At 40.5% G+C, this 14,346-nt stretch overlaps 1 protein-coding gene across 1 annotated transcript in view; it reads right to left on the bottom strand.

Moving 5' to 3' along the window:
- Positions 1-14,346, bottom strand: part of myo15aa (myosin XVAa) — a 43,768-nt gene that overhangs the window by 4,756 nt on the left and 24,666 nt on the right. Inside the window, exons 36-60 of the mRNA XM_008288006.1 lie at positions 13,811-13,902; positions 11,760-11,895; positions 8,751-8,924; positions 8,435-8,499; positions 6,961-7,098; positions 6,821-6,866; positions 6,440-6,605; positions 6,252-6,345; positions 6,056-6,176; positions 5,838-5,953; positions 5,611-5,670; positions 5,225-5,300; positions 4,978-5,093; positions 3,955-4,073; positions 3,609-3,750; positions 2,921-3,032; positions 2,714-2,788; positions 1,870-2,072; positions 1,445-1,569; positions 1,258-1,321; positions 973-1,045; positions 703-776; positions 521-603; positions 299-429; positions 100-194 (exon numbers count right to left, since the gene is read on the bottom strand). Coding sequence (XP_008286228.1) covers positions 100-194; positions 299-429; positions 521-603; positions 703-776; positions 973-1,045; positions 1,258-1,321; positions 1,445-1,569; positions 1,870-2,072; positions 2,714-2,788; positions 2,921-3,032; positions 3,609-3,750; positions 3,955-4,073; positions 4,978-5,093; positions 5,225-5,300; positions 5,611-5,670; positions 5,838-5,953; positions 6,056-6,176; positions 6,252-6,345; positions 6,440-6,605; positions 6,821-6,866; positions 6,961-7,098; positions 8,435-8,499; positions 8,751-8,924; positions 11,760-11,895; positions 13,811-13,902 — 2,696 coding nt within the window. The remainder of the gene's footprint in view (positions 1-99; positions 195-298; positions 430-520; positions 604-702; positions 777-972; positions 1,046-1,257; positions 1,322-1,444; positions 1,570-1,869; positions 2,073-2,713; positions 2,789-2,920; positions 3,033-3,608; positions 3,751-3,954; positions 4,074-4,977; positions 5,094-5,224; positions 5,301-5,610; positions 5,671-5,837; positions 5,954-6,055; positions 6,177-6,251; positions 6,346-6,439; positions 6,606-6,820; positions 6,867-6,960; positions 7,099-8,434; positions 8,500-8,750; positions 8,925-11,759; positions 11,896-13,810; positions 13,903-14,346) is intronic.

Raw genomic sequence — 14,346 nt, forward strand, 5'->3', positions numbered from 1 at the left:
TGTAGTCTCCTGTTTGGTTTGATGCATTATGTAGCACATAAAACAAGTCGGTAAATATACGCCACATAAAAACACAACATGGCTGCATTAGGAACTTACCAGCATAGCTTTGAGCTCCATGCTGTTGGGATACTGCACACGTCCGCCATATTGAAACGTCCTCCTCAGATTCTGCTCACATGCCTTAGCAATACCTATAAATTAATAATAGTGATAGCTAAGAATACCATTAGACTAGGTAGTGATGGATTAATGGATGCTGTGTCAGTTCACAGGTTGTTTGGACATCTTGCTGTACCTTGGTACTGCTGCCCGGGGCTGTCACTGGCATCCTGCAGAAATTTCAGCAGAAACGGCTTCATAACATCAGAGCAGCGATGGAAAGCTGTGAGGATGTACATCAGTCTCCATCCTCTCTGACAACTGTCCCTGCACAAAATACACACACAACTACAAATGAAAGCCTCTCCATGACGCTGCTGTTGAAGTTCAAAGTGCCCATCGATGCTAGAAGTCTTACGGTTTAGAGCTGGTGTTGGCAGTCACTTGCTTCATCACTTGGCAGTACGTTTCATCCTTTATCAGGCCGTGGTCTCCGCTTAGCTGGATTTATGATACACAGACACACGTTTATATGATTCTTATAGGAGGACAGACAAATATACTGGTTTGTTTTGGTATTACTGAAGAAATTGAACTCACCGTCAGTATAGAGGTGACCAGGTCCTGCTCAGTCTGGCCTTTCAGTGGGAAGTCTCCCATAAACTTCATTACAGCTACACAAAAACAATCACTGCCTTCAGATGTAGTCTTTCAGAACTAAACATTAACTGATGTGTCCAAAAATAAATAAATCCCAGACCTAGATTTGATCCTACAACTGATGACTAAAAGATATGTAAAGCATATCTGTATCTACTGACTAGTTCTCTAGCGTCTTCTTCTACTATTCATCCCCTCTTTTTCTCTCACCTATGAAGATGTCTGCTGCCACTCTGTTCATGCCGCTGTCTGAGAAGTCAATCAGAGACTCGTGGATCGGAGACTGGAGACACAAACACACAAACACACAATGAGGAAGAAATGTTGCAGCTAAATCTCCAGTATTTAAAAAAAAAAAAAAAAAAAACAAAGAAAAAAATCAAGACATACAGTTTGTGCACCAGCATACAAAATCACAAAATAGCTGAAAGTAATACACATGTATATGGGAAGATAAAGAAGCTGAGGTTAATTTGCAGCACTCAGTTGTGTTACCTTGGAGAATTTGACCATGTCAACAGGGTCCCTGCCCTCTTTCCCCTTTTTGGCTTTCTGATCACTACAGGGAAACAGTCAGTTTTTGTCAGCTCAGTGAATATATATACACGTATTTGCAACTATGAGAACAAATTTGAGGTTTGAAAAGAGGATATTTTGGCACTTGTGTGTGTGTGAGTCTGACCTCCTGTTCCTCTGTGCTTCCCTGAAGTACTTTTTGGCAAACTCCGGCATTTGGTACTGGCTGCTGTGCAGAGGCGGATCGCTCATTTCAACGCTCAGGCCGTCCCCATACATCTCATTTACTACCTGATGCACACGTGAACACCCACAGCACAAAGAGTTAAGCAACCGTGCCACTTACAGGATTACCAACAATGTAATTATCTACAAAATATTTCCATCTCTGCAAACCGAAACATTCCAATGTATGCTGTATAAACAGCAGCTGATACCATAATGTGGGGGTACTAAGCAAGCTGAACTCGCCTTGAACTCGTAATTTAGACATTTTTCCACTGTTATCAAGTGGAAGCTGAAAATTAAGTGCGCTTGTTGGACAGCGGCTCAGAAAAATGTAACATGAGTAAAGAGAATCCCAGTCTGCACCTCTGTGGAGAGGTCGAGCTCATGAGCAGCTACAGCCGAGCCCATTGCTACGGCAACAGCAGCTGAGGCGGCGACCCGTCCCTGCCTGTCCCGAGGCTCCACGCGATCAGCCGGCAGAACCAGGAAGTCTGGGGCGGCCACAGGACGGACATACTCACTGGGAAACACCCCCGACCTTCCGTACACGGCCCCGAACCGCCACCCTGCACACAGACACACACACACGCAAACACAACCACCAGAAGGTATGCACAATCACTTAGAGGTTTGTAGGCAACCACAGATATGGATCTGATGTAAGCAAGTGTCACATGCAAAACACAGAACAAGCTCCAATTGATGCTTGATTTATTTTATTTGTTTCAGACAATCAACAGAATTGAATTGAATTTGAATTGCCTCTAGGGGATAAATAAAGTTATTTGAATTGAATTGAAAACCCTCAAATGTTTAGCTTTCAAGAAAAGGATAGAATAGAAGTACTTTATTGTTCAACAAAGGGAAATTCTGTTGTTACAGTAGCATGCGGAAAGAGCAAAGTGACCACCACCACAACATAAATAAATAAGAAAGAAAAGGAATATACTAAAGTATGGTTAAAAATGACAACAGTGAAAAATGCACCGTGAAGTGTGATTATGCTGGATATAAAAAATATCCAGTGAATGAGGAAATTAAAATTTAAACAGCAGTGCAACATGTGCAAACAGAAGATGAGCAACAAATTATCACAGAGTCCTCAAATAAATCTGAGAATATAAAGATATTTTTAACAAAGCAACTACAAAAACAAAGCAGCAAATCAAACAGACAAACAGCAGAGAAGCATTTATGTCGCACCCACCAAACTCTGGAGTTTCTCTCTTCAGCTCCTCCAGAAGCATCACCTTCTTCCTAACAATGCAGCCATAATGTTTGCCTGAACACACACACACACATACATAGACACAGTAATTGTATGAAGCACACAGAAGCAGAGACGCTGCACATGGAAGCAGTAAGCGGATATATTACTGTAAAGTTCTCCAGTGTTTGTCTGATTGTGTCTCACCGGCCTCCAGTCCATCCATGTGCTGCACTCTGATGATGTCCCCTTTGTGGAAGCTGAGCAGATTTCTGTCCTCAGTGATGTAGTTCCTCACCGCCACCACATACTGCGAGTCCTGACGAACACAGGACACGCTGACATTAACATCCACTGTGCACACTGACTGACAGAGAGCCAGAGAAGATGTGAGCTTAAAAAAAAATGTCAGCATGTTTAATTAAAGGGTTTGCTAGTGTTACTTTGAGAGTAACTGAATTAAGGTTGAGTGAAAGAAAAAGTAACGTCCGTGCATGAACAAAAAAAAGTTTTCTAAACTGCATAAACTAGTTAAGCCTGTATATGAATCTAGTACCTTTACAATAAAAAAGAAAGAAAGAAAGATGCCAACATTTCATATTTAACACAGTTTAAGTTTTGAAAATATAATGTAAAACACTGAAAGATCATCCTAAAATAAATAATCTTGGTAATATTACAGTTTTAGCAATCAGATTGTGGCAAATGCTTGCATTATAACAGAAATTCCATCATCAGTAAGACTCAGATGATAACTTCTAACTGTGCATATACAAAAAAAAGCCAAATGGATGGTGATGAATAACTACATTTTGATTTTATAAGACTTTTCTAGTCGGACCAGCAGATATCTTCCCACTCACTCATACAAACACACTTCTAAAGTCTCTCTGACCTTCTTGAGCTCTGTGAGGAAATAGTCGATCATATGTTTGACCTGCGGGGCCTTGGCGGAGAACAGGATCAGCTTCTCGTTGGTCAGGTTGAACTCCAGCATGTTCTTAGATGGAATAGACACAAACAGGATGTCCGAGTAGCTGCACAGGAAGTGATATGCCAAACCAGGAAGTCAACTTAAAGTCATGGGTCAAAGCAATCAGGCTAAGACATGCCAAGAGAAAGAGCTTTTGGTTTTAGCATTTTTTTTTAAAAAGCAGCAATCTATGTAGGCTAGACAAGGCAGAAATAGGTCTGATATTAGTTATACAACATATGGATCCATGTTTTTCTATGAGGCGCACCTGTAAGGCCTCAGCACTCTGAAGTAGTCTGAAGCTGCAGAGCTGCTCTTCACCATCTTCAGCAGCTTGATGCCTTTATGGGACACAGACAACACCTGCACTCCTGTCCCCACACTGCCCTGAAAAACACACACCACAGCATGATAACAAACTGAGGACAGCCACATAAAAAAAAAAAAAAAAAAAAAATCCTACTTCATGGCTTCTGAATGATACATGTAGACTCTGAAAATGGACTTCAAACACAGCCGTGGTTGTATTCATACTCTATTAGGAGCGCTGCAGAGACATTTTGCCCTCATATCAAACACAGAAAAACACATGAGGCTCCAGTAGATGTCTCTGAAGGATATACACTTTTTACTGGATATAGCAGCTGCTTCCAGATTGAGCTTTACCACTGTGTTGATTTGATTATTCCTGAGGTGTGCAGGAAACAGTCGCTGGATATAGCAAAAGGATTTCTGGAGAATTTAGAACTTCCTACTGCATTTGAGCAACGTCAAAGGAAAGCATGTGCAAATCATAGCCTCTTCAAAGTCCAGCAGCGACTACTTCAAGTACAGCTCTATTGTTCATGAATTATAACGGTGTGGATGACCGAGAATCATTTAGGCGCCATTTGTTTTGTCAGCATGTATGCAGTCAGGTATTAAAATACTCTGGGCTACATAATGGCAAGTTGTAATATTGGACTATTCCAGCATGTTGGAACTGATTCTTCAGACAAATACAAAAAGCCCCAGCCTGCAAGTTTGAAGAATTGGTTGCCAGGGTTTGATATGTATGAAACTTTGGCTGTCTGAATTCATTTTGTAGACACTGTCATCGGTACTGTGTAGTTTCAGCATGGAAATACTCAGCCATGGCTGTGACTGCTTATTTCACTCATGATGTGTCTTCCATGATATAAAAATCACCATGTGGACACGTTACCAGAGGAAGTACGAGAGTGGATATAACTGCACTCTGATCCTTACTCAGTTCAACTGATATATGCAAAGAAAAATCACAGAAACTCACAGAGGCGGGAAAGAGGCGGGAAAAGTAAATCTCCCATGAGTCTCTGGCCATGGCCACCACTTTCTTCTTTACGTTTTCATCATGTGTCCCTGAAACCTGATCCACTTTGTTCTCCGCTGTCCAAAACACAAAGGAAGAGAGATTGAAGCTTTTGCATAAATGAAAAAAAAAAAAGAGGATATTGTGTGTGTTCTATGAGCAGTTATAGTACGTAGGGAAATCCTTTAGGGATGAATGTTGTTCATACCAAACAGAACTTTCATCTTCTGTCTCTCCTCCTGGGTGATACGGATGCAAGCCTCAGAAGAGGTGTCATGTACAACCTGCAAAAGACGCGTATTTCCAGGAATATAAATCTGCTGAAGGAAAGCATTTTAGGATCATTTAATTCTGACTGTAAATGGATGCTAACATTAAAGCAAAAACCAAGGTCACTGAATACCTGAAAGTGTGCTCTTGTGTTGTTTTACAGCAAAGAGTAAGTTAATTGTAGATAAAAAGCACTACCTTTAGCAGTTAACATACGGCCTCTGCTATGATGAAAAATCAGATTTATTTAGCTATAAAATGAAAAACTAATGAATTAACTTAAGACTAAACAAATGAAGTAAAATGTAAATGTCAAATTCCAACCTGTCGGAAGATCAAGTCCAGGATTAGTGGATTGTTGATGGTCTCTTTTGGATAGAAAACCTGTAAAAAAAAAAAGAGAGACAAAAATTAATAAATAAGATGTTTATTTAAGTAAATAGTTATACAGTCTGATAGCATTAAAGCTCTCTAATGTTTGACCTTGTGACCTTTCAGTGAGATTTGCTGTTGTGTTGTTGAACTGATCTGAATACTGAGTTAAAGTGCACCTCTTTCCTCATGTAGAGTTTCCACGGGACGTTGGAATAAGTGTAATGCTCATCGCTGGTTCTGCTGTGCAGCTGAGTCTGAATGATCTCCTCCTCTACTGGCAAATCTCTTGAGACTGTATACACAAACATTCATGAGGATTCTCATTATTACGAGTGTAAAAGTGGCTGCAATGTGCATTTCGGAGTTTATGAATGGGGATTTATAAAATGTTCACCTGGTGGAGGGGCGGGGCTTATGTTGGAGCTTATTGGCCCTGCAGAGTGAGGCTTGGTTGTCTTGGTAACCTTTAGTCGTCCATCTTCTTTAGGTTGGGATGGCTGCGGCTTCCTCTGAGTCTGGAAACATGAAAACTATATATAATATAGCTTTAACTTGTATGTGTGTATGTTTTAGGTGCCACGTTGGGATACCGGTTGCGGTGGGTTTGCCATTTGATCTTTCAGGATCTCCATGGCTTCGTCATGAGGGTCTGGCTTCTTCGCAAACATCTTTCCGTCACTTCTCCTACACACATCCACACCAAGGTAATTATAATGGATGAAATACAACTGTATGTGATAATTATCTCAGGCGTCTCAAAATGCGTGTGCTCTGTCACCTTTGTGTGGGAGATCCAGAGGAAGATGTGGTGCCTGCAGCAGGCTGGTGCTGTTTGATGATATCCTTGATGTCATGGCTGGGCTCAATGCGCTCAGTGTTGCTCACACTGGACCGGACCACGTCCTCAGGAGGGGGGCCATGTGTTGGACCTGGAACATAACTTTCTTTAAGCACACATGAACCAGGAAGTTTGCAGTTTATGTTTGGCTTCATCCTTTAACCCAAAAGTCACTTACTCATGGATTCATCTCACATTTTTAACTGAATGAATTTGGATTTTCAGTCTCTAATCATTGCAAAAAATGATCTTTTCACTCCTTTTTTTAGTCATCCTGAATCGTCACCATATGCATGACCACACATTAAGTCTATAACATACTCGCTTTACGATGAAGCTTGTGTGAAGACTCCTCACTGTCTTTGGCCTGCAGAAAAACAAGAAACAATACAGCTGCAAGATCATATTTCACATTTGTACTCCTGCTGGCAACAGCACGGTGCATGTGTGTGTTTACTCACCACACTGGGTGTGTGTGAGCGCTGTGCCGAGTGTGTGTGATGATGTGCAGGAGGTGACTGGGGGGCCGGAGCAACGGGGGGGAAGGAGGACAACATCTGCTGCTGGATTGCAATGGCCTGCATGGTCATCTGCTGGGCCTGCAACACAGAGACACATATTTCTACATGCAGTATATGGAAACAACAGTTTACCATCATGCTATTATATATATTCTATCCTTTTATTCCTCATGGTCATGGTCATCCTTAAAATGATGGTTTTACTTTACACTGATTGGCCAATGTATCATTAGTGTTAATATCAATAAGTGTGGAGTTACTGACTAAATGTGTCACTTAGTCTGATGTTAATTTCTATCAATTTTCAGTTAATTTACATAATGTTAATAAAATTGTTTGACATTGTGGAAAACGTGTGCTAAATTAGCACTGCTAATTAATATAATTATGCACAATACGAGGAAAATCTGCTACGTGCCATAACATTGTTCAGTACTGCAATAATGATATGACTTGCAATAAACAAACAAATGGATTTTCCTGTGTTTATCTGCTTTAACGGACACAGAGCTGTAACAGACTCCAACACTGAATAGCTTCTGCCTACTAAATAAAGAAGAAATGAACTATTTTGTACGTGCTTCAGTTGAAAAAATTGCTCTTGAATGTCCAACCAATTAAACTGAACATTAATTTGAGCAAGACATTATAGGTATAAGAAATGGAATTTAATTTTTATGCTCTCTCAAATATTCATTCTAAACTCAACATAAGATCTCTAGACATTTCTCTTGACATTCTCTCACCACCATAACGATATGAACTGAACTGAGGCAAGCTCACCACTTGCTGTGGCTTCGTCTGACGAGCCAAATGGTGCTAATGCACGGCCCATCTGATGGATCAAATGTTTGCATGGCACGTGTAAACAAACCAGTTTTCATATTCACAGCTTTACGGGCAGTTTTCTGCGATGTGTTTATTGCACATGCTCATGCAAATAGAGTTTATTGGTCAGCATCAGTTGCTGGGAAACCAGCAGAGATTAGGGGTAGTTACAACTTCTAAACAAAGATTTTTCCAGCATCTAACCCTGTTAAAATGCATTTTTACACTTCGGGTTTTCACAGATTAAACAAATAAGATATAAAATGTTAATTATCTTAATTTAAATAATCACCTTGTGTGAAGTAGATTCATTTTGTTATTATTAGACAGAGCACTCCAGCTGAGATTTTATGCTACTATAGCTTCATATTTGCTATACAAACACAAAAATGGTATTGATCTTGTCATTTAAGTCGTTCTAGTGGAGAAAACAAGTTTGTTTGTTTTTTAACTATTCCTTTATCATGATTGAATATTACATGTGTGGCTGCTCATTGATGGCCCAAATGAAGTTTTATCATACTGTATGTTTTCATGTAACTCATGTAACAGTGGCATTAACATTGGAGTTGTTCATGTGTCAGACCAGAATGATAGCTTGCTGGTTGATGATGGCCTGTTGCTGCTGAGTCAGTACCGCCTGCTCCGATCCTGGAAGAGTACAAACACATAAACACCATGCGTTAATGATGATTTAAGATTTAGCTGCAGAAAATAGCAACAAAAGCACACACAAGCAAAAACACAGCAACAGCAAAACAAACAGCAGACTCCTCTTCGTCTAACAAACCACCCACCGGAAAACAATGCAAACTGTAAATGGAATACACTGGAAGTCCATCACGCCCACACACTTCAGGCCACACGTGCTTGAAAACCTGCTGCACACCCTGTCATTGTACCTGGCACACCTGTCATCACAGGTAAGCCTTGAACCACAGTCGTGGCTGGGAGCGAGGGTATGGCCGACACACCGGGGACACCAGGGACATGAGATGCTACATCAGTGTCTCTACTGGCAGCGGGGGCAGCAGCAGGGATGGCAACGGGGGTGTGAGAGGCCGATGGGGTGGGAACTACACGGGTGGAGGGAGCGGTGGTGGAGGTCTGCTGGCGGTAGGGCTGCTGGGGCCGGTTGTATTGGTGGTACTGTTCCTGCTGCTGCTGCTGCTGGTGTTGCTCGTGGTGGTGGTGGTGGGAGGGGATTGGCATGGCGGGGACAGGGGGCATCATCCCTCCTGCTACTGGAAGCACCGGCACAGCTTGAGGAGCAGCAGGCAGGGAACAGGGTCAGAGTTAGTCAGGGCTCCGCTCCAGTTTTAAGTGGATTTAATAGGTACTGAGGGTCTCCAAGCTCAGTACCTGGAGCACTTTTGTGCATTTCACACCAGATGGATATTTCAACAATATGTAAAAAGAAATGAGCAGAAACATTAGAGCTGTTGTCATGTGTTGAGTACACGTTATTAGCCATGGGATGCCATTTACAGTCTGTTTTTCAGTCCACCACTTTAGTCTATGAAAGTAAAATCAAATTTTATTTCATCATCTATTTATATGTTAATCATCTCTCAGTGATCAGTTGCTCATATTCATTTTCAGAAAGTGCTTATGTGGTTTCTAGACTAGGATGACCAGTGTTTAGTAATGCTTGGTGTAAAATATAAATGTCAGGAGTTTTAACCTGAAGAGGCTCCTTGATGAATTTGGAATGTAATAAATGTCTCTCTGTCCTCCTCATCTCTAGGAGGCTGTTTTGTCTAAAGGACATTTCTGCACTAAAATACCTCTGCAAATGTTTAATATATTGACATGATTTATTCCTGAAGACATTCACAGTTTCAAGAGACGAATCCTCTTGACTGATGAAACAATGACTTTCCTCTGGAGCTACCATGATGCTGACATTTATGATATTTAGTGACAGTTCTCCATATCTATTGGATGGATTGTCATGAAATTTCGTATGAATCCTAATAACTTTGTTAATAAACTTAATTTTCATTAACACAAAGCCACAATTAAAATGTGTTTTGAAACACTTGCAAAGCCAATGTTGGCATTTTCAAATGTAAAACTAAGATTGTGAACCATGGAAACAGTGCATTTATATAATATCACCACATGTGTGAATGTCGACATGTTGCACTGTGGTGAAAAAGGTATCAGGATTCTTTGTTGAAGTAAAGTTACCACCACAGCAATGTAAAAATACTCCATTATAAGTAAAGGTCCTGCATTAAAAATCTCACTTAGGTAAAAGTACCTAAGCTAAATGAATTAATTGAATTTCCCTTCTGGGATGAATAAAGTATTTTTCATTTCATTTCATTCATTTCATGAAGTCAAAGTGTTGTGGTTTCATCACTCTGATTGACATATTTGTTATATATGCCACCATTAGTTTAATAACACTGAAGCGTCAGTGTATCGGCACCATTAAACTGTTGTAGTTGCTGCAGGTGGAGCTGATTTATATAACATTTTACGTAATTTTGTTTTCAGAATTTTGATTTTTTTTTCAAATCTTTGGTTTTTGGTGACATGTTGGATCATTTAGAATTAAGCCACGAGAGAAGCTTAGAGGGGGAAAAAGTCAGACATCTGAAAAGTGAGTCCAACCACACACTAATTTTGGTAAAACATCAGGACTTGAAAAGGTAGAATACTCGTGGCTTAAACAATGTGCCCCATTTCAAACCTTGTTACATGATGCATTTTGAAAAATCTTCCTCTAAAAGTAGCTAAAGCCGTGGATTCTGGTAGAATAATTCCAGGCCTTATAAACTATTACAGTCCCAGCAGTAGTTGTCTATTGACTCATTTTCTATAAGAAGGGATTTCCTTCATCCCCTTTTTTTTTTTCTGTTATCGCTGTTGTTGCTTCTTCTGCTGAACATCAGAGACCACTTAGAAATTATTAGTATAACATAGTGTCTTTAAAATGATGGAGAATAAAAGTCTCTACACCTGCACATTTACAGACTTTGAAACATTCACTCCATAGTTCTAATAGTTGTGGTGAAGAACAGAGAGAAGAAAACTTGACCTGTAAAAAAAGAGTGACAGGTAATAAACATTTCCAGATGTCTGGAAAGCTATAAATGTGTGATAGCCAGATTTAAGTTTTATCTGTAACACTCTAGCACAGCCACAAAAACGATCCAAATAACCACATAACTGTGGGAATATTTAAGGTTAATAAAAGCCTGTGTAGCAGGAGAAAGAACTGGAACAACAGGCACCCAGAGAGGTTAAAGGAGGAGTCACCTGTGGTCACAGTGAATGGCTGTCGATGCATTATCTATGAGGTCAGACTGCTCATTACAGCCTCTAAATAGCACATTAAGGCAGGTGAACTGTGCACCTGAACTTTTAAACTTCAGACCTGTTCAGTGTCACTGAACAAACAAAAAGAAAATATCACAATGGCCATAACAATCACTGTATTTTGTTTGCTTTTGTCATGATTTTTTGTTTGTAACAATGTTGAACTGAAAATATCAATACAGTTTTTTACATTCTTGTATTTTAAATTTCATATGTCTCCCTGTTAGTTACTTGCTTATAAGGTTTATCCCATATTAACCCAAAACATTTTAAACTTGGTGTTGTTTCTGGCATTCAGGCGAAGCTCTGACAGTGAGAAAGAGGGCAAAACAATTTATCAGCCTGAGACTAATGCCAAGGATTTAGGGCCTACTTAGAACAAGCTGAATTATTGATGTCAGCAGAGAGAAGGATGGATGGTGGGACAAAGGACGGGTTGGAAATGAAAACTGTAGAGAAAAATTAAAGAGAGGGAAAGGTGTGAACAGATGAGACAAAAGCAAAATGCAAGAAAAAACAGACAAAAATACAAACCTAAAGAAAAAAAAACAATCTGCACACACACAACTTCAGCGTTTTACCTCCTGGATGTATCCCTGGTGGGTAAGGTCGACTGCGAGCTGGATGACTCTCCCCCTCTCCCCTCTCTCCCCCCGTGATGCCGATGCCTCCTCCTCCTTTCATCCTTGCTGACAAACTTCCAGTCTTCTCCATGTCCTGGTGGGCAAACAGGTGACAAAGATTCAGCAGAAGGACAGTGGAATATGGGAAGAAAATTGAGTTTAAGCGACATGAAGATCGGGAAAAAAGGTTTGTATGCTAGAATAAGAGAGGGAGCATGACCGAGAGAACAAGAAAGAGGGAGTGTATTGTGTTGCATTGGTTGATTCAGACCCTCTCAGAGTGAGTCTGTAGAGCTGCAGGAACTGAATACTCCCCAGGGAGTACCGTACACACTGGAGGAGATGCTCCAGCACATGCTAACACAACTGGAATCAACTTTTACAAAAGTTGGTCCACAACCAAATGTAATACAATATTGCAGGGCTTCATTGTCTCACCCTTACAAAATCTCATAACTATTTTCATAGGAAATATAAGCAGCAGGACTTTTAGTTAGCATAAGCAGTGAGGACACATTGGGTAAAAAGTGCAAAAATAAGGCAAAGATAGTTTCATAATACAACACACACTTTTTGATTTAAAGCTCAAAATGTTGTGGAAAATCTTAACCACAAAGGCTTGCATAACATTACAAAATGCAGCTTTTACGACTCCTGATCATCATTCAAAGCCTTGAACATACCTGCAGCAACTCTCCTATAGTTTGCTCCCAATGACGGAGCCTTTTCGCCTTTTTTCTGTTCTTCCAACAAAGCAAATGTAAAGCTATACGGAGCTGTTTATGCATGCTGCCCGCTGCTACGGTCAAATACGGTAGGTCGCTCAGTAACCCAATCATCCCTCTAACCTGCTCCATTCATACACAAACAGAAGCAACGGATCACATGTTCCATCCGTCCATCAACACTCATGTCCATTCACACACACGTGGCAGAGAACATGGAGGGAGTATGATATAAAAGTTTTATGCGTTTCAGATAATAATTTCCACGTCTATTTCTTTACTTGTTCACTGATGTGTCTATATGTATAGAATCTTTGTTTTGGTCTGACAAACGGTTCAAAATTCACAGTCATATAAAACAGAGAAAAAGGTCACAAAACTGCTAACACTGAAATTCAGTTGCACTAGTGTATATACAGCATTTACATAAACACACTGTACACACATTTATGTATGTACAAAAGCACTGCACTGACTAGATGACATAGTCGGCAGTGCAAGGCAGCAATTAAACCAAATAACCAGGTATCAGTTGGTCAGGTAGTCAGGCCTAAAAAATATTTCGGCAGCTCCAAAGTACAGTCGTGACTTGACAATCTGACCCTTAACAATCCGAAAACCTTGCTATCCGACAGGTTTGTAGGAAGAACGAATGGAATCCATGAAAAACAGCCTTAACATACTGACACCCTTGGACTCCGACACCAAAATGAAAGTAAAAAAAAAAAATAACGACAAAGCAGCAGAATCAGAAATAACAAACAGACACAACGGCCACATTCAAACACCAAAACCTAAACTCAAATCGGATGGTGAAATCAAATCAGATTGCGAGGCAAGTCACATCACAAATCAAATAAAACGCGAATGGGATCTGATCTGCGAACTGAATACCACACAAAACAAAACCGCACCAAAAGAACAGAAAACAACAACGACACAACACACAGCAAGCGTGCCCAAAGTAAACACAGATGGTAACGGTGGAGCGTGGAACCAAACTGTGACTGCTATCCTAAACTGGCATCAGTAGCCAAGTACTACCTGTGCGTCCCGGCCACTTCCACCCCGTCGGAGCGCTCCCCTGAGGTGGTAGTGGCCGTTCAAGCACCAAGCCCTCCGAGTATCTTGACCTCTGTCTTGACAATCCGAAAGCCTTGCTATCCGACATAAAATAAGGTTTTGCATTTAGTGCTGGATTATTGAGTCGCAGCTGTATTTCTAAACCAGAAGGGAAATATGGTTAGGACCTGTAGGTAACTGGAAACCAGCATGAATACTCACTATGTTGCTGTCGGACAGCACAGGGTCGAACAGACTGTCCAGGTAGCGATCCATTCCTCTCTGAGCCTGACCGTCACTGAATGCATCCGACTCTACAGGACAGATCCACACAAATCATTCAATCTGCAAGACGTTCCGGTGATGTGATTCAGTTGAATTGAAAACTTTCTCCTAAAAGGTCCATCGCAAAATTTTTCATCTGCAAAATCATTATTTTGTTGAGTACCTTTTAAACATTAAGACCTCCAATAAATGTTTCCAGTAGTTTGATGCTGCAAACTGTGTCTCTTGGAACTAAAGGTGTCTTGTGAATCTTAAAGCACTGCGTTTTTGGTATGCTATTGGTGGGATTTATTTATAACTCAGCTCAAGCAAATTCAGTGTTGTTATAGAGTTCCCAAAAGCATAAATCTGCAGCAGCAGGTTAAATCTTGAAAAAAATGAAAACAAACAAACAAACAAAAAACTAACTGCATTCTTTCTGCAGCTCTTTCCTCTCTCCTCTCTGACTTAAGCTTGAGCACGGTTAAATACAC

This window comes from Stegastes partitus, unplaced genomic scaffold (assembly GCF_000690725.1).
Source record: "Stegastes partitus isolate 25-593 unplaced genomic scaffold, Stegastes_partitus-1.0.2 Scaffold535, whole genome shotgun sequence".
NCBI lineage: Eukaryota > Metazoa > Chordata > Actinopteri > Pomacentridae > Stegastes > Stegastes partitus.